A 24,885-nucleotide genomic window follows, 5' to 3' on the forward strand; every position below is an offset into this window, starting at 1 on the left:
AATACTTCGAAATACTTTATTCAAAAAACTATCATGTGAAGCTCTTTTCGTCTGGTAGCTTCACCGAACTTCTTCAGACAAATTTTACAACATGTTACACAGTATAAGAACACTCCCATCATATTAATTAATGAATTAAACACCATGTTAACTGCACCCAATCAGTTCTTATAAAATTCAAACATTGCTCACTCATCCTGTAGGGGGGATATATATATATATATATATATATATATATATATATATATATATATATATCAAATAATTGCTATATGCTTTACACTTATTACAGCCTTATTTTTCATTTTTTTTAAAAATATGTATATCAGTAAAGATGTGTGTGTATATATGAATATAAATCCTACACCTTTAATGAACGTACATATATGCATATTAAAATAAAAAACTTTTCTATGTTAAAAACTTTTCTATATAAAAATGTACTTATCATAAATTACTCATTCAATTAAATAATAAACAATATATATGCAATATAAAAATTATATATAAAAACAAAAAATAGTTGATCGGAAACATTTTAACAAGTTGAAACCTATAAATCACCTGCTGCTAAAAAAAAAAAAAAACACATGCATATTTAATTATCTATTAAGACTCCTTAATTTCAGTATACTTGAGATGGACACTACCTCATTAAGACCTGGCCACCTACTAGCATAGGTTCATACTAGGCTATCTGCCCTGGGGCAATTATAAGCCTAGCCCGATTCTGTATGGCTTACACCACCCCTTGACTTGAGTATACTGTGCCCTTTTTAAGGTTTAGTTTACTATCAAAAAAACAAAGAAACACAAAGCCTAACTAAGTACCAAGAACTGTGCAACCGTGCAAAAAATGCATTAGGCTGGACAAAAAAATCTTACTAAACAACATTACAAACTAAATATCAACACAACCCCCAAAAATTCTGGAAAATGTAAACCAGCTACTAAAATCCACCCAAAAGGCTACCCCCAAACCAACCACCCCTGAGACTAAAGTTCCCATCAAAACACAATTCAACTCCCACTTTGTGAACTCAATTCTATCCTTAGTATCACAGGGCAGTTCCATCCTCACTATCTGCCCCAACACAAATAACACTAATACAAGCTTTACCCTCAAAACAGTTTCCACCACTTCAATCAAAAGCATTCTCTCCAAACTAAAAACTTCATCAACAGCAGTCGACCTACTCCTCAGCTATTTCTTGAAACTCACAGCAGATGCTATTGCTGTCCCATCTCCACTCTCATAAAAAGATCAGTTGTTGAAAACTATGTGCCTAAACTCTGGAAAATGTTCTATGTTACACCCATACATAAAGGCGGGACTTCCACTGAACTTAATAACTACAGACCCATTGCTTTACTCTCCCCCCTGGCCAAAATCCTAGAAAAATGCATCCATACCCAGGTGCTAAAATATCTCCTAGACAGTAACATCCTGTCACCTGCTCAGTATGGTTTCAGACCTGCCCATAGTACCACTACAGCCCTCCTCTGCTTCACAGACACAGTACACCATCTCAAAAGCGAAGGCCTGCAGGTGTCAACTCTTTTTTTGGATATGTGCAAAGCATGTGACACAGTTTCGCACCAATAAACAAACTAAACCAATATCACCTATCAAATTCCACTCTTACCTGGGTGTTCTTCGTATTTCACTGTTGCAGTCATTACATTTGGGTAGTCTGCTGGCAGGTTGCCCTCATTCGGCCTGAATAACAAAGTCTTGGGTCCTGCTTCAGTTGCTGTCTCCTCTTCCATGACGTCAGGGGTATAAACATGCAACTGACGCCATTTTAATCAGTCTTTCTTGCCGCGCGGTGCCCGAAGCAGAAGCAGTTTGAAAGTGCCGGTTGGCCAACTCCTGAAATTTTCGTTTTCGAGTTTCAGAACCGAAGTCTTCAAACTAAAGCTAAGTACCCGTTGAAACTTTTCTTGCTCCTTACCGATGTCAGTAAAGTTAATAATTGCATTACTTGTGGGAAGCAAATACCTCATAAGGATTTTCATTTGTACTGTATTCCTTGCCTAGGCCCTGATCTGGCGTGCCTTGCTGTCGGTTTTGTGCAAAATTTAACCAAGCACTATTAAGCGTCGGTATATTTTTGCTTCTAAATATTTTGGTTCAAGATTTAACTACCCTGAAATGTCGTCGGTTAGCAATCCGACTACTGGAGTTCACAAAAAACGCAAGGAAAAAGACAGAGACAGACCATCGAGGTCCAAAACCAATGACGCTTATCCTAAGCCAATCGCCGGTTCGCCGGTATGCAGTGAGGCGCTTTCGCAGCCCCTGATACCCGCTACTTTTGAGTCGCAGGCCTCTACCGAGACCCATTCGGAGTCCGGTATACTGCGAGATTCGTAAAGTATTGAACCCGCAGATGTCTCTCCCTTGGATGGGTCCGGAGCCGCTGAGCAGGCACTGGCTTCCGAGGGTGTTTTCAGGCCTCAGCATTTCTGTATTAAACCGACGCCATCAACAAAAACAAGGTCAAAAACAACTTCTATGTCTAAAAAACTGACACATGAGCCACGTGCTCAGGTCCCTATGCCTAAAAAACAAATGATCAAAATGGCTGAGGATTTAATTACCTTGATCAGGGGTTCCCAACCCCCCCTGCTAAGAGGCCTAGGCAAGGCACTGATTATGAATATTCAGATCAGGTTTCCATTTCTTCTGATCAGGAATTTTCTATTCCACCTTATGAGGATTCTGATGCAGAGGAATCCATTCCATCTGCATCTCCTCCTGAGGATTACTCTTTGGAGACTTTGCATACTTTAAGGGAACATTTTCACTGGGAGAGTCAGGACTTCTCTGAATCAAAAAGAGGCTTAGGGATTTTATTTATTTATTTTTTATTTATTTGCAGTTGGTTTACCAGGATAGTCCATTGGGCCAAGATGAACCCGTTTTCAATGGAGTCCCGGGGAGAAAAGCTCCAAAAACAAGCAAGGTTACAATAAGGTTTTAGGTTACAATTATTGCAAATGTTACAGACTAGAGCAAAAAACATTACAAATAGTACAGACTAGTGAAAAACATTACAGATGCTACAGACTAGTAAAAAAGAACATTTCAGTATAAATACCGAGAAGCCATTACATCTTAAGGAAGCTTGCACTTAAGAGGTACAGTCTAATACATTCTTTGTAAATAGCTTAGTAAGTACAAGGGAAGGATGTATGAGTTAGGAGAGAAAGTAAAATGAAAATTGCCAGTGTAAATTATGTGGGGTGGGAGCAGGAGCATTCCCACTGGGATATTAGATGTGAGTGAAGAGATTTTTTGAATAGAAAGCGGTTAGAGGTGGTACAAATGGACGGTGGTAGGGAGTTCCAGAGACGTGCTAGACCATAGGATAGGAGATTTTTACCTGGGGGATGAGTTGGTTTATACAATTCTATTAGGTTTTGGTTGTTAGATCTTAGTAATCTGTCAGGTAGGTGCATTTTAAAGGCAAAGGAAAGGGAGGGACAGAGGGAGGGGTTGAAAATGAGCTTGTGTGCAAGAGTAAGTTGAGTGTAGGTGAGATGATTGGATAGTTCTGGCCATTTTAGTTTGTGGAGAGAAGAACAGTGGTAGGTGGAGGACTTATGGCTGGTAGCGAACTTGGCAATTTTGTTGTAGCAAGAGGAAAGTTGTGTTTTAAGGGAAGATTGTAGGCTAGTTAGGAGTGGGGCTCCATAGAGGAGGGAGGGGATAAGAAATGTGGTAGAGAGAGTGATTTTAGTGGAGGGTGTGAGATAACGATTTTGTCAGTAGAGCATGCCAAGTTTTTGGTGGGGTTTTTTTGATATTTAGTTGAAGGTGGGAATTGAATTTAAGCTGACTGTCAATTTGGACACCTAGTAATTTGGCCACAGATACCAATTCCAGAGATGTGTTGTTATGGCTAGTGATAGAGAATGTGTTTGTACTGAAAGAGGTGACTAGAGGGAGTAAATACCATTAATTTGGTTTTAGAGGCATTAAGTGCTAAGTGATTTTTTTTCATCTATTGTTCAATGGTTGAGAATGCATCTTGTGTAAGCTTTAGGAGTGTAGGGATGGAGGTGGCAGAACAGATAATAGTTGAATCATCTGCGTATTGGATGATATTTGAGAAAGGGATAGAGTCGCAGAAGTCGTTTATAAATATATTGAAGAGGAGGGTACCCAGTATGGAACCCTGGAGAACTCCAGTTGGGGTGTTAAGGAATGAGGAGGTGGCCTTTTTCCATTTTACTGCTTGATATCTATTGGATAAGTAGCTGGAGAACCAGTTCAGAGAGGAAGGTGATAGGTTAAGCTTAGAGAGTTTAGTTAGAAGTAGATTGTGAGAGAGAGTGTCAGAGGCCTTAGAGAGGTCAAGTAGGAGGGTAGAAACAAATTGGCCGGAGTCTCGGGCTTTATTCAGTTTCCAGGAAGGAGAGCACGGCTGTCATAGTGCTGTGACAGGGTCTAAATCCATGTTGTGTGGGAGTTAGTAGGTGATTGTCTAAGAGATGTGGTAGGAGTTGTAGATGGATACACTTTTCTAGTTTAGAGATGGGAGACAGGATAGCGATGGGACGGAAATTAGTAATATTGTTATTATTGCCACCTTTATGTAAAGGTATGATAAAAGCCTTTTTCCAAATTTGGGGTACTATGCTTTCTTGGATAGAGCGGTTGATTAGAATGCTGATGGGGTAGGCAATGGCTTCGGCAGCTATGCTAAGAAAGTATGAAGGAATGTTATTTGGAGCATTAGTGCATGGCTTCAGTTTCTGAAGGAGTTTTTTTATGGTAGATGTGGGTATAGGTTTTAATGAGAAAGGTGGGGAATGGGAGGAGGGGGTATTTGAGGGTGGTGATGATGGAGAAGAAATGAGAGGAGAAGCAGAAGTGGAGGGTATAGTGTTAGTAGAGTAGGATGGGGGTGAAGTGGAGGGTGTGGTGATGTTAGAGAATTATGAGGTTAGTTTGGAAATAGAATCAGTGAAAGAAGAGTTAAATTGGGTAGCCAAATCTATGTCAGGAGCATTGGGGTCTGGGCTGGGGTTGTCTGTTTTGCTGGGATTAAGGAGGGTGGAGATTCCTTTCCAGAATTTTTGAAGGTTTGTTTTATTGTTGTTTTGGAGTATGGAGAAGTAATTCTGTCGATCAGTGATGAGCTTTTTTACTTTGTTTCTAAGTGTTTTGTATTCATTGGGGGGGGGGGTCCTAGTTTTCTGGTAATGTGCCCGAGCTTTATCTCTGTGGCGCATGGTTGCTAGTGTGTTTTTGGTTAATCAAGGGGCAGTTTTGATTTTTGTTCTTTTTGTCCTTATGGGAGCATGGTAGTCTAGGAGGTTTAAGAAAGTTGAGTTGAAGTGGGCAACTGCATTTTCTTGAGGTAGAGTTTTTTGAGTGTTCCAATTTATTGCTTTTAGAGAGTTAGAAAAGGTAATGGGGTTGAAGTTTTTTTGGTTGCAAGTAGTAATACAATTTTGAGTAAGGTGTAAGGGTGATGGGAGTCGATGTGTGAAGGCGGGTAAGTGGTCACTAAGGGGATCGGGAAGGGTACCACTGTCAGAGACGTAATGGGGATGAGAGACTAAAATCCACTCTAGGATACTACCACTGAAGAGGTTTTTTGAGCGGGGGGTTTTGGAGTTGATTAGCTGGGAGAAAGTATAGAGGTTGATGTTAAGTGGGTTTGTGGGTGACTGAATGGAGGACCAATTGATATTCATGTCTCCCAAGATTATTGTTTCATTGCTAATGTTGGTAGAAAGCCAGGAGAGGATGCCCTCGAGTGTAGAAATATTGTCACCAGGGGGGATGTAGAGGGAGGCTATAGATATGTGCTTGTGTTTGTTAACTTGAAGTAGTGCTAGGAGTAATTCAGCATTATTGAAGTGGGGAGTAGGTTTGTTATAGGGAGTAACTGACAAGGAGGATGAGTATAGGAGGGCTACTCCTCCCCCTTTTTTGTGAGTTCTATCTTTTCTAATGATAGAATAGTTGGGTGGTGTTATTTCAGAATCTTTTATATGGGCTTTTAACCAAGTTTCAGAGATGGACAGGATGTCAGGTTTATTATGTATAAGCCGGGCATGGAGGTTTGGGATTTTGTTAGTTATACTTTGGGAGTTTAAAGAGGTAAGTAGTATGGACTTGATTTCCTTCTTCTTCCTCAGCATAGGCTTTTGGCAATACCTCTTGCTTTAGACATTGTTGATGTGTTCTCGGAATCAAGCATGGCTCCTGATTCCCTACCTCCAGCTCCTAGTAAGCCAGACAGATATTACAAGGTTCCTGACTCCCACAATTTTCTTTTCAAAAATCCTGCTGCTGATTCTGAGACTATTTCTCAGGGTCCCAAGGGTGTAAAGGCTTCTACAGCCAAAAATCCTACCCCTTCTGATATAGATTCCAGGGCGCTGGATAGATGGGGTAAGATGGTTTATATGTCTGCAACCCTGGCAATCAGGGCTTTAAACTGCCAGTTTCATATGCTTAAATATTAACAGCATGTTTTGGGCTTACTGAAATGGAAAATTATGTTGATTTCTGATTGTGTGGAAAATAGAGTTACAGGATTTATTGCATTCAGCCAAACAGGTTGGAAAGCATACTTTGCAATGTGGTTTTGATTCCTTGGTGGCCTCTTGTAGGGCCGCCGTTACTGGATCTGTGATAAGAAGGCATGCCTGGCTCAAGGAGCAAAATCTGCCTGATCGTGTTAAAGCTAAACTGTTGGATGCCCCTTTGCAGCATGATACTCTGTTTGGTAATAAGGCAGAAGAGGTTTTCAAGAAAATGGAAAACAAAGCTAAACCTATGCAAACTGTAAAAGATTTCTTGCAAGTGCAGCTACCCAGGTTCAGTAGGCACCGGCCTACTAAAAATTGGTCCTTTCCTGTGTCCAACAGTGCCAATCAGGGCAAACCCAGGCGCTCAAAAGGCTCCAGATATCAATCACAGGGATCTTACAGGTCAGAGCAAAGGGGTGCTTCCAACTCCAAATCTAGAGGTAACAAAGCACAACCCTACAGTAAGCAGTCTGAATGACTTCCCTCTACCATCTCCAAGCACTTACCTTTTGGCAGCCCCTTTGGGGGGGAAACTAGCACTTCATGTTCAAAATTGGCAGTTAATAACCCAGGACAAGTGGGTATTAAATATAGTATCCCAGGGGTACAGATTTAATTTCCATACTTTGCCAGTCCCAAACAGATTGCCGGATCTGCCACAAAACCAGTGGGCAGAGGCCCAGAAACAAGTCATGTCCCTCGTGGATATGGGGGCTATTCAACCGGTACCAGAAAAGGAAAAAGGACAAGGATTTTATTCAAGACTGTTCCTGGTACTCAGAAAAGACAATTCATGGCGTCCAGTACTGGACTTATCGATTCTGAACACATTCCTGGACATTCCAAAATTCAAAATGTTGACTTTACAACAGCTACTGCCTATGCTAGGCAAGAATGCTTGGTTAGCAACTCTAGACTTAAAAGAGGCATACCTGCATATCCCAATAAGGGAATCTTGCAGAAGATACCTCCGCTTCAAAGCTGTTTTTTTGCATTACCAATTCTCTGCACTGCCCTTTGGCATATCTGCTGCACACAGGGTCTTCACAAAGTGCCTGGCACCAGTAATTGCATTCTGCAGACAAAGAAAGATTCAAATTTATCCTTACCTGGACAATTGTCTCGGACACTCTTCTTCAACATATGGGGTTTGTAAAAAGGCTTCTAGCATGCCTAGGGTACACCGTAAACGAAAAGAAATCACAACTGGTACCCTCTCAAATAATTACATTCCTGGGTGCAAGCTTGAATACAACTGCCCAGATGGCTTACCTCACGCCAGACAAACAAATACAATTGACAACATACTTCAATCAAATGGCAACAAAAACCCAGTTATCTGCAAGACAAATTCTGCAGGCTTTGGGGTTCATGGCATCCTGCATTCTACTAATTCCATATGCGAGACTGCATATGAGGAAACTTCAATGGTAACTAAAAAGTTTATGGAGTCATCATTGTCACAGCCTGGAAACAATGATTTCTCTCATTCCCTGCCTACAACAGGAGTTTCTTTGGTGGGCAAAGACATGTCACCAAAACAAGGGACTGTCATTCACTCTACCCCCTGCCACCCAAACCCTAACTACAGATGCATCAGACTATGCTTGGGGGGCCCACCTGGCAGGGAGATGCATTCATGGCAAATGGAGCCCAAACCAAATACATCTGCATATCAACCAGAAAGAAATGTTAGCTGTTTAGAATGTTCTGACATCCTTCAAGGACTTACTTTATCCAGGACAACTACTGATAAAGAAGGACAACACCACAGTTATGTGGTACATAAACAAGCAGGGGAGTACCCATTCATACCCCCTTTGCAGACTAGCCATGGCCTTGTGGAACACAACCTTGACTTACCAAATACATCTTCAAGCTCAATTCCTGCCAGGAAAGCAAAATACTCTGGCAGATGACTTAAGCAGAAATCTTATGGACCCGCACGAATGGAAACTGGATCCACAAATCTTCAGCATGTTAACACAGAAATGGGGAAGCCCAGACATAGATCTATTTGCCTCTCCCCAAAACTATCAGTTGGACAAATTCTGCACAGGAACTCATCACAAAAAAGCATGGAAAGTGGATGCTCTATCCTTCAGCTGGGAAAAACCTTTCAGTCTATGCCTTTCCCCTTCTGCCTCTACTCTCCAAGGTCTTACTAAAAGTCAGACAGGAAAAACCAAAAATGATCCTAATTGCTCCGGACTGGCCTTGCCAACACTGGTACCCACTTCTAAGGAATATGTCACACCTTCCTCCATGGTACTTGCCTCAAACACCTCATCTACTGTCTCAGCAGAACTATCAAATTCTGCACACACAGCTCCAAACTCTGAATCTTGCAGCATGGCTAATCAACTAATTATTCAAACTACACCTCTCAGTAAACCTGTGATGGATTTCATTTTGGAAGCCAGAAGGCCTAGTACTAGAAAATCTTATGCTGATAAATGGAAGAGATTCTGTGCTTGGAACCAAGCACAAGGAATAGATACAGCAAGGCCCAATACTCCTCAGATTTTACAATACTTAACTGAGATGCTTGACAAGGACCTATCTTTTTCTTCAATAAAAATCCATGCCTCTGCCATCTCGGCTCATTACAAAACAGAGCCTCCCCTCTTTTCTCATCCACTGCTAAAACAGTATCTCAGAGGGGCCAAAAGTTTAAGGCCTCCCAAGCGAGCACCAGCTCCTGCATGGGACCTCAATTTTGTGCTGGAAAAACTCACCCTGCCTCCTTTTGAACCAGCAGCTACTGCAGATATAAAATTTCTATCTTGGAAGACAGCTTTTCTTTTGGCAGTTACTTCAGCTAGAAGGGTTTTGGATCTACAGGCTCTCATGGCAGTGGTGCCTTTCATTATATTCTACCCAGACAGGGTGGCCCTCAGAGCCAACCCTTCCTTTATGCCTAAGGTGGTATCCAGTGTGGCACTTAACCAGACCATTCACCTGCCAACTTTTTTCCCAAATCCGCAGAATAAGGGGGAGCAGATTCTGCATTCATTGGATGTGCACAGACAACTAAGATTCTACTTAAACAGGACAACATCTCTAAGAAAGTCTGAGCAACTACTGGTAGCATTTGCTGCAGGATCAGAGGGGAAGGCTATATCAAAGCAGACTATTTCTAAATGGATAAGCCACTGCATTTGTTTCTGCTATTTGCACCATGGTAAACCTGTGCCCAAGGGGATCAGATCCCATTCCACCAGGGCTACCTATACTTCAGCAGCTTTTCTCAGAGGGGTCCCAACCAAAGACATTCTAGAAGCTGCTACTTGGAGCTCTGTTCATACGCTCACAAAGCATTATCATCTACCTCTCTTCTCTAAATCTAGAGCAGGCTTTGCCACTGCAGTCCTGCAGGGCCTTATAGCTGCTTCTAATGCTGTTTAGTTCCATCCTCCCATCCATAGCTTTGGGATTCTACCCAAATGTAATGACTGCAATAGTGAAACACGAAGAACATAGTACAGTTGTGTACACTTACCATAAATGTAGATGTTCGAGTGTATTCACTGCTGCAGTCCAGGTTACCCACCCGCCATCCCCCATTCTATACCTTTTCTTTCCTTCACTATACTCAAAAGCCTTTGTGATGTATTTGCTTTTAGTTGAAGGTAAATTTTATTTTTCTAAAGTGCATTTTTATATTTACAGTTTATTTATATATTTTTGCTCCCCATTTGGGGGGGCACCTGACATCTTGGGCAAGAAAAACTGATTAAAATGGCATCGGCTGCATGTTTTATACCCCTGATGACCTGACATCATGGAAGAGGAGACAGCAACCGATGCAGGACCCAAGACTTTGTTATTCAGACCGACTGAGGGCAACCTGCCAGCAGATTACCCAAAGGTAATGACTGCAACAGTGAATACACTCGAACATCTACATTTATAGTAAGTGTACACAACTGTACTTTCCAAAGCTACTTAACTGACGGGTACCAAGCTGTGAAATGGGAAAATTCTCTCTCTTCAGCTGCTCATAACTATAGGAGTCCCACAGGGTTCTGTCTTAGGACCACTACTATTCACAATCTTCACAAATGACCTCCATACCTCCACACAGCATGCATCTATCATTCAGTATGCAGATGACACTACCTTAATCTGTGCTGCACAAAACATTCCCACCCTCCTGCAAACAACTCATCTAGCATTCTCTGACGTTGAAAACTACCTTACCAAAGCCCAACGTATCCTCAATCCAAAGAAAACTCAGCTTATGATTATAACCAGTTCTAACAAAAAGACTGTTAACAGTCAATTCACTATCTACTCCACAAATGCTACTCCAGTCCCTCCAGTGGTACAGGCTAAGCTATTGGGAATAACCATAGACTCCCACTTAACATTTGATAGTCATCTCAACTTAACTATTAAAAAAGTACATGTAAAACTGGGATCACTCTACCATATCAAACCATTTCTTACCAACAACACAAGATCAGCCATTGCTCGCTCCTTACTTCTATCCACCCTACTCTATGCATCTCCTATACTGACTAATCTCAACAAAACTGAACTAAGCAAAATGGAAGCCTGCTATAACAGAATTGCCCACTTTACTGCAAATTGCTCATATAGAACTCATCACTGTACTGCTTTGAGACAGCTCCACTGGCTTGAACTGCCCAACCTCCTAACCTACAGTCAGCTCTGCCTCTGTCATTCGATCTGTTACCTCCCCAATAACTGTCCTGCTCTCAAAAACCTAGTACAACATCACTCAGCCAAAAGGCCTCTTAGATCATCAAGCAGACTACTACTAGAAGTCACCAACAGCTACAGTAGCTTTGGAGATGCACTATATAGTCGTTCAGTGTCTAAAAAATGGAACTCTGTCCCCACTAGCCTTCAAAACACATCGTCTAAATCCTCCTTTAAAGACCTCATCAGGCAAAATCTCAAGCAAAGTTGGCAGTGCCATGATTGCTCCCCAGGCTAGTGAAAGCGGATAAGGTACACATACTAAACCTAGAGTACTTGATTATAGTTTTCAATCTTACTTACAAACACTGGCCAATATACAATGTATGTACTGTGTACCTGTGTACTATGTATGTATTCTACCTATGTTCCAAATTTCAGCTGTACACCACAAATCTATGAATTACCTTTATTTTTAAATTAATATATTTTTTTGTTTGTTCTGTCCACTGCAACTGTTGATGTGCTGCATACCACTGTAAAAACATGTCTTTTTTAATTTGTTTGTGTACTGATCATGTCTAAATTAACTAAATGTATCTGTAATTTTTCTATGTGGAGCTTTTCTCCCTGAGCCTCTGCTGAAAAAGGGTCTTTTCGGCTCAGTCAGACACCCCCGGTTAACAAATGTAAAATAAATTAATAAAATAATTATGTACTTACCATAACGTTCCATCTGTGTTGTCCATTTTCATTTTTTCTTCAACAACCCGCATTACATCCCCCTGTCCCTTCCTCTTTTAGAGGAGTGAGTTGACCTAAATTTGACAATTGGCTAGTCTCAAATGCCAGAAATAGTCTTTCCCTTGTCCAGGTTGTTTCTCTAATCTGTTATTTTTCTATTTTTATCAGCAACAAAGATCCAAGGTGATTTGGTGAGATGTATTATGGGTAAGGTAGGGAGCTAGAGAGCTTTTTGGTTGCCACTAGCTATTGCAATGGCCAAGTTGGATCCAAGGGATCAGATTTGAACCCATATATTGAGGAAATAATGAAAATGGACAAGACAGATGGAACATTATGCTGAGTACATAACTATGTTTTTCCTTTTATATGAATGCTATGGAACTTAAGAATAGTTTGAAGTTAAATAAAATGCTTACCTGGCATTTGATATAATGAGACAGATGGGAAGGAAATGGGTTATTAAAGCACCACAGTTTGAATGTCATGGATCAAAATTATGGTGACAAATAGCGGGGAACCAAATTGGATGTTTATGAGATGATTTATTGCTCCTTTTACCTGCTTTTCCAGAGTTGTACCATGGTCAAGGTATAAAATGAGATTTTACTAGGTGGGAGAGACAGAAAATGGAAAGACAATTATCTAGGGAGAGAGAAAGTGGAAAAGCGTGAAAGAGTAATAAATAGTACAGTATGTTATGATACATTTTTCACTGAACTGTTAAAAACAAAGCACATGTATGTATGGTCCTCTGTAAGTTTGTTCTTTGTTTGCCTGGTTTTGATCAATAAAGTTGTTGCAGAAAAGATATATATGGGACCAAGAAAAGGAATGTCTGGAGCCTGTGACTACAGTTCTGTAACACGTATAAAGCTCTGTCATAGACTGATGTAACAAAACAAGAGGGTGAGATTTTTCATTGTAGTCCCAGATCTCTGAATCCTTTAATGTGGAGTATAGGATTCATATTAATAATAAGAATTAAAACTATTCCCAGGTCTTGCTTATTTTAAAGGAGGCCAGACCTAATACAAGAAAATCTTGCATCCAGAAGTGGAAGAGTTTTGTTATATGGACAATGCCTCAAGATCTGGATCCTTTTATTATTCCATTCCAAATTGCTAGAGTATTTCATTTTTTCCTTGATCTACCATACTATCCAAAGTTTTACGGTCTTCAATATTTGCTTGTTTAACAACATTTCTTCAAACTACAGCATATCCAGCTTGTTAGCACCTTCCTAAGGAAGTTTTACAAGAGAGTTTTTTGAAAATCTAATTTTTACCTCCTTTTGAACCTGCTGAAACCGTAGACCTAAGACATCTTTCTAGAAAAACATACATAGACTACTCATGTACTATATGCAAGAAGGAGAACAAAAAAAAAACCCAGAAAGCTTGATCATGTGTTTTTTTCTCTTCAAGAAGGCTAGTACAAATGTACCATTTACTAAACTGACACTACTCAAATGGTTGGCCTATTCCCACTCAGTAAACTGATACGATCTAAATGGTTGGCACATTGCATTGCTTTTTTATTGCAAATACAAGAAAACTTTACAAGGCAAACTTAGGGCACAGTCTCTTAGGGCAACAGTACAGTAACATTACCAAAGTATTTCTGAACAAGATATTCTAGAAGCTGCCACATGATCTGTAGTCCAGATATCCACTAAGTACTATAAAATGGATACACAATATAGGGAAAGGGCAAGCTTAGACACTTTTGTGCCACAAGTGATCACATAACTGTCTATCTTGTCTTCCTTGGGTATTACAGTACTGCTTGAGACTCTACTGATTTATTTCTGTAGTGATATGGTGCAGTTATTTGTAACATAGTCATTATAATACTAGATCTTCGAGGGGTGGTCATTGTGATAACAAAGATACCATTCCTCCATCCCACTAGAGGCTTGTATATAGTTAATTACGACTGTTCTTGGGTTTTACACTTGTTTGCTTATTTATCTAGTCCTCTCATTTCATGGATGGGGCTAGTCACTGCCAGGTTCCAATATGGCAAACAGTAGTCTTCCGCACAGCTTACGCTACTCCCCTATCTCCTGCAGTGCTATTCTACTCCTGTTAATTTCATATTGAGTTAGCCCATCTAATATGATAGGAGCCTAATTCTATATGAATTAACTGTCGGACAGGCCTCAGGAGGTCATTAAGGCCTGAAAAGAGTAATGATGGGACAGTTTGGAGGGAAGGCTTGGTGAAGTGAATGAACATGGATAATCAAGATTCAGCATTATGTTACGTGCATAATTGTTGTTTTTTAGATTATCCGGTCTGTTCACTTCATGGATGGAACAGACTCCCTTTTTAACATCATGGATGGCATCATGGCAGAATACCAAGGGCTATGCCCTTACCGTTGTCCTAGTCTGCCCATCCTGACATATTATCAGGTTCTTCTCTCTTTTTTTGCCAAAGCAATCTGAAAGACCATCAGCATAAACTAAAACTCATTTCTAATTCATCTTATCCATTCTAAGTTTGACATTTAAGGTACATTAGCACATGCCTCTAAACTTTCATTTTCCATGAGTTCTCTTTTATTCTGCCCATTCACAGCTTACCTTAAGTAGTTTTTTTTCTTTTATCAAGGCCACTAAGTCGAAAATATTGTGTGTGTGTGTGTGTGTGTGTGTGTGTGTGTGTGTGTGTGTGTGTGTGTGTGTGTGTGTGTGTGTATATATATATATATACACACAATGTATTGTGATAAAAACTTGACGATAGCTTGTGTATCTTGGGCTGCAGGCGGCGTGGGTAGGTGCAGCAGCTGTCGCCACACAAAGAGGTCTCTGGTTCGATTCTCGATTCGTTGCTCTCTGTGTGTGTGGAGTTTGCATGTTCTCCCTAAGGTGGGGGTCATCCTTCCATCCGAGGTTCCATCCTCTCTACATTCTAAAGACATGCTTCTGCTCGCGTCCTCTAACAACAGGATCTGAAAACAGGATCTGTGGAACCTAGTCGGACTTTCCCGGTCAACAAATGTTAAATAAAAAAATAAAAAATAAATTGTGTAGTCAGTATGTTATGGTACTGAAATCGTGTGATAGCGCAGTCAAATCTAAATTACTTGGAAAAACTGTTATTAAAAGAAGGGCTTGTAGCCATAGTGTACAGAGATGTATGCCACTCATTAAGGATTTCGTGGCTGAGTCTCAAGACTCTTTGTGGACCCAGAGTAGATGAATCTGTGGAAGTACCAGAAGAATCACTGCAAGTCCTGTGGATTTACTTGAATGCCATGAACCTTTTGTGGCTGTACCTGGAGATTGCAAGGCAGTTTGGCCTGAGCTGCAACACCAGGTTAAGAACTGCAGCTGTTGTTACATTCCATTGGCAATATTAAAACTTAACTAGAAAACACCGAGTTGGACTGTAAGTTTACCTAAATCATGTTAAGCAAAAGCATGCTTATTTAATTGAAAGTGAATTTGGATTTTACATTTCACTGTAAATTAATTGCATTCAACCTGAAGAAAATGTCTCCAGTGTGTTATACTTCAGTATGTTATACATGCTACAATACATGCACTTTTATTGTATTTTCCTAATAGTTAATATCACCCATCTATAAAGAGATGCATTCAGATCGATTTAAATTCTAATTCCTTTAGTCATTGTCAAGAAAAACAGTGTAGGTTGTAATTTTAGATCGAGGTCAAGGATTTTATTCTATACTTCTCCTGCCACAAGAGGACAACACCTCAGGGCTAAGCTTACAAACCTGAACAGCTTAGTAAATGCAAAGTCTGTCAGGATGGCAACTGTGAAAACTAATGTTCCTTCAATGCAAAGACAAAGCCAGTCTAATTATAATGGCTCTTTTATGATCAAACCAAACACGGTATTCTTTACTAATGAGCTAGACTCTTCACCCCTTCATGTCCGTTACCCCTACACAAAGATTTACTACTAGAGCAGAATAGCACAATTTTGGATCCCGGTGTAAAGGTTCTGAACTTGACAGTATGGAGGATAGAATTCTGATGCCTAACAGGCACTCATTTTCCTCTCAGATGGTCATGCATTCATTCTCTGATAACCTCCTTAATCAGTTTCAGGGTTGCAGTGGGACTGGAGTCTATCTCACATAATGGGCACAAGGCACTGAAACTAATTCTGGTTGGGATGTCAATACATTGTGTAGGACATCATCCCACCTACACATAGTGCACAGACTTAACAGACAATTTGGAGGCTTGCCAGTTTGCCTACTTGTTTTTTGGATGTGGAAGAAAACTGGAACAAAACCCATGCAGACACAATTGTTACTCATCTTAAATATGGAAAAGATACTTATTAATGGGAAATCTTGTATTCAGAATGGGCAGAACTTGTTTCTTGTATTATTTCATAATGTCTTGATCCTAAAGCTTTTTTCTTGGACTGTTTTGTAAGGTTTTGATTATTGGCATTGTCCTTCTAATGTTACTGGACTATGTAAGTTATATATTTGATTCTAACTTTAAACCATGAAAGACCATTTTCTGCAGCATCACATTCTTTATAGACTTTTCCACATATTGCAGCATATTCAGCTGAAAAAGTTTAGTGAGTTCTATGTCAAGGTTGTCCAAAAGTACATAGTCCTCCAGTGACATTTAAAGTTTATATTGTAGAAACCAACTTGGTGCTGCGGTAGTTGTCCCCCACGCTGACGGCGTCATGTTTGATTTTCTCAGAGCAAACGTTCTGTGTGTGTGGCGCGGAATCGTGAATGGCGCATTCCGTTGAAGGTTGTCGCGTCCGGGCGGCAGCTTCGACGCGTAAATCTGCTGCCAATCATTAGCGCGGCTGATTGTAGAAACCAACTTTACCTCCTTTTGAACCTGACGAGTCTCCAGAGTTAAAATACATTTCAGAGAAAACTTTGTTTTGTAGTGACTGTTCAGGCAAAAGAATATCACACTTGTAAACTATGTCCCTATTCGTTTTTGTGTAATGAGACTTAAAGACAAACAAGACTTATGCAGTCTTACTAGGAACAGCAATAGCTCTAAACCAGTCTATGCTACTACTTTTTTTAAAGCAAAATAACTATGATGGGGATTACCTGCTGGATACATGCGGGCAACTTAGGTAATATTCTTAAAACATTAGAGAAAATCAGAAAGACTGATCAAATTTCTGTTGCATTCAAACAAGAGAAGCAAGGTCTGCCAGTAATAAGTGAACACTGTCTCAGTGGTATGCCTACTGCATTGCGTTATGTTAACAGACATATAATAAACCTGTGCAAGACACAGTAAGAACACATGCTACTAGTGCAACAGGTCTATCACAAGCATATTTTAGAAATGTTTCTGTACTAGGTATTTTGAAACCTGCAGCATTTTCTGTAGCCAAACCATCTGTAAATACATGGGATAGGACAAGATTTGGCACAACTGTACTACAAAAGGTCCTGTGAATGTCCACTCTGCTTGGGTGCAATAGTGTGACATTGATCCCTCCCCCCAAAGAGGATAGTACAATTCTGTGTAAGTATACTTGGCTGTAGATCATCAAGGAGTAGTCATTGTAACAGTCAAGCAAGGCAGTGACAGCCCCCTTGCAAGTAAAATTAAAAAATCTGCCTATCTGTCTGTCAGTGTAATCAATCTATGTATATTATCTAGCTAACTGCCTACCTATCAGTCTGTCTACCTGTGTCTATTTACCTATTTAATGCCAGATTGCATAAGTGGAAAAACAATAGCCTGATGTGGTTACTCAGCCAGCAGACAACTCCATTTGCTTGCATAACCATGTCACTTGCTATTTTGGACTTGCATGTACACCAGGTCCATTGTTCTCCATAACTGCTCAGTTCCTTATGGAAGCTAACTGGCTTGAAAGTACACTAGTTGCCCAAAAATAAATGACCATTTTGCATTCATTAGATCTACCACTGAGTACAGTGCCCCCTTTGGTATTTACCTAAGCAGGCATATCCAACAGTTGGAACATCCACAGAGGTTCCTCACTAGGAAAATACAGGGCATACGTAACATATCTTATGCAGCCACCTAAGGGTCCTGTCCCTGTATTGTGTCTCGTAGAGGCTGTTGAGGAGAGATCTGTGCCTGGAATACAAGGCATTGTCAGAACCTACTCTTATGGGCCTCCTGCATATTGACAAAACAAGCCGCACCAGAATTACTTATTCTAAAGACAGGACCCTTAGTCTGCAGATTTTCAAGAGCATTTCAGTCAGTAGGCCCTTGCATCCTTAACTTCTGTCCCCAAATTGCAGTCTTACAACAAGGCTGCTTATAGCAGTTAGCTTCTGTCAGGTCTCCAGCCACCTTGCCTGTGATATAAATAGGACCTGCTGGAGAGACAAGTGTGTATCCCAGAGACTGCCCCATCTCTGGAACAGGCTCCTCATCCATGTGAAGCAGAGTTTCCCCATAACCCAGTTCAAGTGTAACTTGGACAATTGGATGAGGAACAGAAAATTTATCCCTGGTTTGGCACGTATGTCTCTAACAGACAGAGGCAGGTGGTAAATGGTTCATCTCCCAGGCCTCTGCTTGTAAATGTTTCATCTCCCAAGGCCCTGCTTAAACTTATCAAGGGTACCAGAATTTGTCAGAGATTTGGGATGCATGGTTAGGCTTAAAAAGTCCCTTGTGGACGTTAGCCTAGTAAACACCTGTGAACCTATTAAAAGAGCTCAGTGGGGCTAAAGGAACAGAGAAGGTAGCTTCTAGCAATGCTGGATATATGACAGTTCTAAGAACATTGGAACAAAATCAGCCAAATCCTTCAGATGTAATACAGAACTGCTGATAAAACTCTGACCATGACAAAAGACAAGGTAGGTAGGAATATAACCCAAATGTAATGATTGACTGTTACCATAACATATCCCCAAAGATTTACATTTATGATAGATCTACTTAAACACAAGAGTACTGTTCTGAATTTCATTCCATGAAGATCTGGAGTTAAACTGGATTTTTATGTTATGTAACCTTTTGGCAGAATGGTTAGAGACCTGACAGAAGCCTTGTTGTAAGACTGCAGTTTGGGGACAGAAGTTAAAGATGCAGGGGCCTACTGACTGAAATGTTCTTGAAAATCTGCAGACTAAGGGTCCTGTTTCAGAAGTTAACAAGGTACATGGCCGAGCCTGCATTTTGCTGTCATATTTAGTTAATTCTATATCACCTGTTTTCCCTATTTTTTTTTACCATTTGCCTCCATGTTAAATTTAAATCAAAAAAGTAATGTTAGTATAAAGCAGTGATGAGTTGCCAGCTAGTGAAGATTGTGTTCCATAAGATGGTTGTACTTTTTTCTCTTACTATGAGCCACAAAGGCTACATATGCAGATTAACAGGAAGGATTTATGTTCTTAGAAAAACACCTAAAGGTACAAAATGTATAGATGCAATTGATACATCACGAAATGCTTATTTTATGACTCATTTTTGTGTGTTTTCTTTGCAGAGAGAATTTCTGTGCACAAATACATGAAACATCTGCAGGCGATTTTTGGCTTATGTATCATCCTAGATTCCCTTTGCTGAAAAGTTTGGTGAGTTCCAAATATTTATTGGTTTAATGCATCACTAAAAAACAGAACCTAGTCAAAAAGTTCTGTGGTAAGCTTCTTCAGTTAAAACGTTTAACGTGTTTTCCTTTGTTAGTCTAAGGAGAAGGTCAGTAGGAAAATTAATTTGCTTTTGCATAAATAAAATGAATTGGCAGAATTAGTGGAGGTTTGGCTAGCATTAAAGCTCACAGGCTGATAGAAGGTGGGGGTTCATCTGCTCTAGAGGTGAGTAGAACAGCAATACTATGCATGATACATAAGTATGGCTAGGCTTGTATAGGCCCTAGGGCCGATAGCCTAGTACCAACCTATGAACCTATACAGTGCTGCTGGTGTCACTTGTAACAGGCTTGGTCCCTTTCATTGTTCACACTGGAATCATTACCCTGGGACTTGGGGAGTGATATGCGCAGTCACACAGGCGGTGGATGGAATCAAATCCGGTACCCTTACTGCAGGAAGCAGCTCATTAAAATCTTATGCAAAACTGACAAACAGGTTTTCTGATTTGGTAGTCAGCTGTGGTGCAGAGTTTGCATGTCCTTGTGTTCGTGTATGTTTTCTCTGGATGCTATGATTCACATCCCAAAGGCATGCTGTAGGCAGATTAGTAACTCTAAATGTCATTAGAGTGATTGTGTGTGCGTGTGTGTGTGTGTGTGTGTGTGTGTGTGTGTGTGTGTGTGTGTGTGTGTGTGTGTGTGTGTGTGTGTGTGTGTGTGTGTGTGTGTGTGTGTGATGCAGATGAAAGGCCTGGCAATCTATGTTTGTTCCATTTTTTTTCCTGGTAGACTCTGCAAATTGATGGATGGATATGGATATATATCGATATGTGTATGTATATATATTTGTGTAAAATCTTATCATAACAGCAGATGTTCTTCACTTCACCATTGCAGAGTGTGGTACATAAGGAATACCCCCCAGGAAGCCTGTCACTTTACCAGTATAGATAAGCTTAAAAGAGATCATGTTTGTGCCATATGCAACATTTATGCTCCCTGCACAGAACGTAGGGAGTAAAAGGGACATAGGGACTCAACTACCCACAAATGACTTGCCCCAGAAGAGAACAGTTGTCATAGGACAAAGGAGTCCATGCACATCCAGAAGGAAAAAATGTAGAATAAACAAGAGGGGGTTGGAGGAGGGGAGCAAACACTGCAACAGTGAAGAGAGGGATATCTACTGTTAATGTAAGATTTTACACAACTGTACTATGTTCTTCCATATTGTTGTAGTATTCTGTATATAAGGGAGAGTAAAAAAAAGCTCAAAAAACAGAATGGGAGGTGGAAGGCTGACAAGATCCCTCAACAAATCCACACAAAATGGTTTCAGCAAAACCTGCTCTGGCCCTAGAAACCATATCCAACTTATAATGTTTAGTAAAAGTATGCACAGAAGGCCAAGTAGCAGCTTCAAGGATGGAATTGGTGTCCAATCCCTTGAAGAGGCAACAGCTGTAGTGGAGTGAGCTCTGACAGAAGCAAACAGAGATTTGCCATGAAAGGAATAACAAAAGGAAATGGCCTTAGATATCCAGTAGGAGATGGTTTGCTTAGAAACAACTAGACTCAAAGACCTGGGATGAAAGCAAACAAAAAGCTGATCAGACTTAGGAATAACCTTAGTTTTATCCAAATAGTATCTGAGCTGCCTGTGCAAATCCAAGGTATGCAGGACCCTGTCAGTAGCAGACTGAGGAGAAGGGGGGAAGGAATGAAGTTGTACCGACTGATTCAAGGATAACTCATTGACTACCCTGGGTATAAATGAAGGATAGCACAAAGGGACACCCCATCCCTGTGAAAAAAACAAGAAAGGAGGAGTAGCCATAAGGGCCTGGAGTGCAGAAGGCCTCCGAGCAGACATATGAGCCAGCACAAAAACAGTCTTCCAGGCACAGTGTTGCAAAGAAACAGAATCTGCAGGCTCAAAAGGCATCAATTTTTCCAAAACAAAATTAAGGTCCCAAGGAGGAGGAATAGGCTTTCTTGGAGGCCTAATGTGCAGGACACCTTTAAGAAATTACTTGACCTCAAAACGAGAAGTCAAAGGAGAATTCAAGGCCAGACAAGCAAAAATGACTGACAAATGGGCTTTCACAGAAGAATAGGCCAAGCTAGACTGGAGCAACTCACACAAATAAGACAGGAACAGAGGGAGTCCCACTGAAAAAGGATCCTGGTTATGAGCATGGCACCAGACTGAAAATCTGTTCCATTTGGACATGTAAGAGTTTCTGGTTGAGGGTTTCCTTGCCTCATGTAAAACCCTGAGCACATCTTCAGAAGATATATGCCTGAAAGGGATCAAAACTCTATCACCCACAATGTCAGTGCAGATTGGACAAGTAGGGGTGGATGAGAGACCCCTTGTCCTGTGTGAGGAGATCCATCTGGTGAGGTAACTTGTGATGATTGCCCCTGGCCAGATGCATTAAGGGGGGGACCCAGTGCTGTCTCAGATTTTGGGGGAGTCCCGCTGAATCTTCTGCAGGACTCTTGGAAGTAGAGGAAGAGCAGAGAAAACATAAAGAAACCCTGTTCCATGGAAAGGATAGGGTGTCTGTCTTTCAGGCCAGATGACATGGCACTCTGGAACAGAGGAGAGAAAGCTGCCTGTTCATAGGGGAGGCAAAAAGATCTACCTGAGCAGTACCCCTCTGTGAAGCATCCATTTCTGAGCCTGTGTTTTGGACCTTCTCAGAGAGTCTGCCACAAGATTATGTTCTGAAAGAATGTATACTGCCTGAAGAGTTAACTGATAACTGAGAGCCACTTCCCAAACCTGAAGTGCTATCCTGCAGAGCAGGTAAGATTTCATGTCCCCCTGCTTGTTGACGTAGCACATCACTTTAGTGTTGTCTGTGTATACCTTCAAGGGGCCCAGAGAAAACATGGGGTGAAAAGCCTGAAGGGCCAGAATCAGAGCTCTCATCTCTTTGTTGTTGATATGGTCTGACTCCTGATGAGGAGGCCAAAGACCATGAACTTTCAGTGAACTGCTTTTGACAAGGGACTGGAGGCTGAAATGGCTGTCCTGGATTGAGAGCAAATTGTCAAATCCACCACTCATATTCATTCTTGAGACAAGGAAGGAGAGGTACACTGAAATTCAGAGGGTGACAATGCTGCAGCCAGACTGAGTTGAGGTATTATTAAAGCTTCTGCATATGCAATCTGGCAAGAGGAAGCATTGGAATAGAAGATGCCATGAATCCCAGGGCCCGAAGAAACTCCCTGGCTGGCATGACAGTCAGGGAAGAAAAGGCTTAAAGAAGGCTGTCAAAGAAAATATCTTTGGAGGCAGAAGAAAGGCCAACACTGGCACTGTCTGAATCCTAAAAACACAGATACACGTGATCCTGAGAGGGAGTCAAGACAGACTTATGGAAGTTGGTAGTAAACTCCAGACTTTGAGGAAGAGAGATTTTGAACTGCAGATCCTGCAACAATCAACTGAGTGAAGGTGCCTGAAGCAACATGTCATCTAGATAAGGAAAAATCTGAATGGCTTGGAGCCTGCAAAAGGCAGTCACAGAAGCTAGTCACTTTGTGAATACCCTTGGAGCAGTAGAGAAGCCAAAGGGCAAAGCGAGAACTGAAAATGAGAGAAAGATACAGAAAAATGTAAAACCTTCCTGAAGAGAAGGTGAATAGCGATATGAAGGTAAGCATCTTTTTCACATCCAAGGAAACCAGAAAAGCATGGGATTAGAGTTTGAAGAGTAAGCATCTGTAAAGAAGGGATCTCGAGAGAGGTTTTGAGCCAGGAGAAATTCAAAATAGGTCTCCAACTGCCATCCTTTCAAGGAACTAGTAACTTCCTGGAATAAAAACCCCATCCAACTTGGGAAGGGGGGGGTGCAGGTTGATTGGTCCCTTTGTGTTCAACAGAAACCCTAGAACCTCTGCGAAATGAGGGAAGTTGCTCTAGACGAGGTTGAGGAATCCCAGAAAAAGGAGGGGAGAGATTTCCATACCATGGAGTAATCTTAACAGCTTGTAAAAAGAACCCAAGCATCTGAAGTGATGAGATGCCAATTTGGAAAACAAAGGAAGAGCCGAGGGACAAAGGAACCTGATCTAAAGGTGGGTGGTTGGTGGCAATTGTCAAAGAGAAGCAAACTTATCAGATAAAGGAGGCTTCTGGGCCACAGAAATCTAAGAAACCTTAGCAGAGGGGACCCTCCTCCTACCCTTCCTGCCCTTAGAGGCCTGGCAGGGTTGCCTGTGAACAAAAGTAGATGTAGAAGGATAATTCCTTTTGAACGTAAGCTAGGAGAGGCAAAAATATATTTAAGGTTTATAGGATGATACTAGGCTATTGGCCCTGAGGCCCTTAAAAGCCTAGCCAAGAATTTGGCCCAAGTTCACTCAAAGTCAGCACCTGTTTCCTCTGTCCAGCAGGGACACAGCTGGGATCCCAAGGGTATATTTTCTGTTTCCTATCCAGTCGTCCAGGTTCCTCTTCTGCTTGACATGGAGAGAGAGTTTATTCCACAGACTGGGGGGGGGGGTCTTTGGGACACAAATTTATCCCACCAACAAGTTCTGTTAATGTCACAGACCAGGTTAAGGCCTTGCATGTGGATTGTGCAAGTGAAGTTTGTCTTACATATATGCAGCAACTCCATCAAGGCTGGGTCTGAAATAGCCTTGTATGCCAAACACAGGTCACCTCTGAGCAGTCTGTATGAGACTGAGTAGAGGGACAGGGCTTTTAGCCTATCTGTATATGATATGTGTTTGAGGTACTGGATTTTCCTGGTCCGGAACCTCTGTGGTCTCTCCAACTGCTGCATGTGCTTGGCAAGGTACATGCCGAAGGGGGCATTGTACTCGATAATGGGTCTGATAAGGGAGGAGTACAGGGATGTTATGACCTCCTTGTTCCTTGATGAAATATCCTTATTTATGAGGTGCGCTATGTAGAAAGCCTTCCGTACAACGGAGGCTACGTGGTGGTCAAAAGTCAGGTTGCTATCAACCTGGGTTCCAAGTTAATGATGACTGATTGCATGCTTAGTACATTGTTATTAATGTGATAATTAGTGGGGATGACATTTTTCCTAAAGGAGATAATGATGCATTTCTTGGCATTCAGTTTGAGGCCATGCTTCTGGCACCAGTCATTAGTTTGGGTAAGGCCCTCTTGGAGAATGTTCACATTACTAGGGGAATTTAGCACAGCGCCCAGCTTGCGGTCATCTGCAAACCTAGTCAGCCACAGACCACTGGTTTTGGCTTGCACCTCAGAAAAGTATATCCCAAACAGAGGCCCCAAGACCAATCCTAGGGGGTACACCACTCATTATGAGTCTACTACTAGAGGTGGCTTCCC

At 41.2% G+C, this 24,885-nt stretch overlaps 1 protein-coding gene across 1 annotated transcript in view; it reads left to right on the forward strand.

The window, feature by feature from the left end:
* TEP1 (telomerase associated protein 1) overlaps positions 1-24,885 on the forward strand; it is a 2,704,809-nt gene that overhangs the window by 2,539,067 nt on the left and 140,857 nt on the right. Inside the window, exon 48 of the mRNA XM_044058078.1 lies at positions 19,431-19,518. Within this exon, the coding sequence (XP_043914013.1) occupies positions 19,431-19,518 (88 nt within the window). The remainder of the gene's footprint in view (positions 1-19,430; positions 19,519-24,885) is intronic.

The sequence above is a fragment of the Protopterus annectens genome, chromosome 16.part0 (assembly GCF_019279795.1).
Source record: "Protopterus annectens isolate FY-2018-M chromosome 16.part0, PAN1.0, whole genome shotgun sequence".
NCBI lineage: Eukaryota > Metazoa > Chordata > Ceratodontiformes > Protopteridae > Protopterus > Protopterus annectens.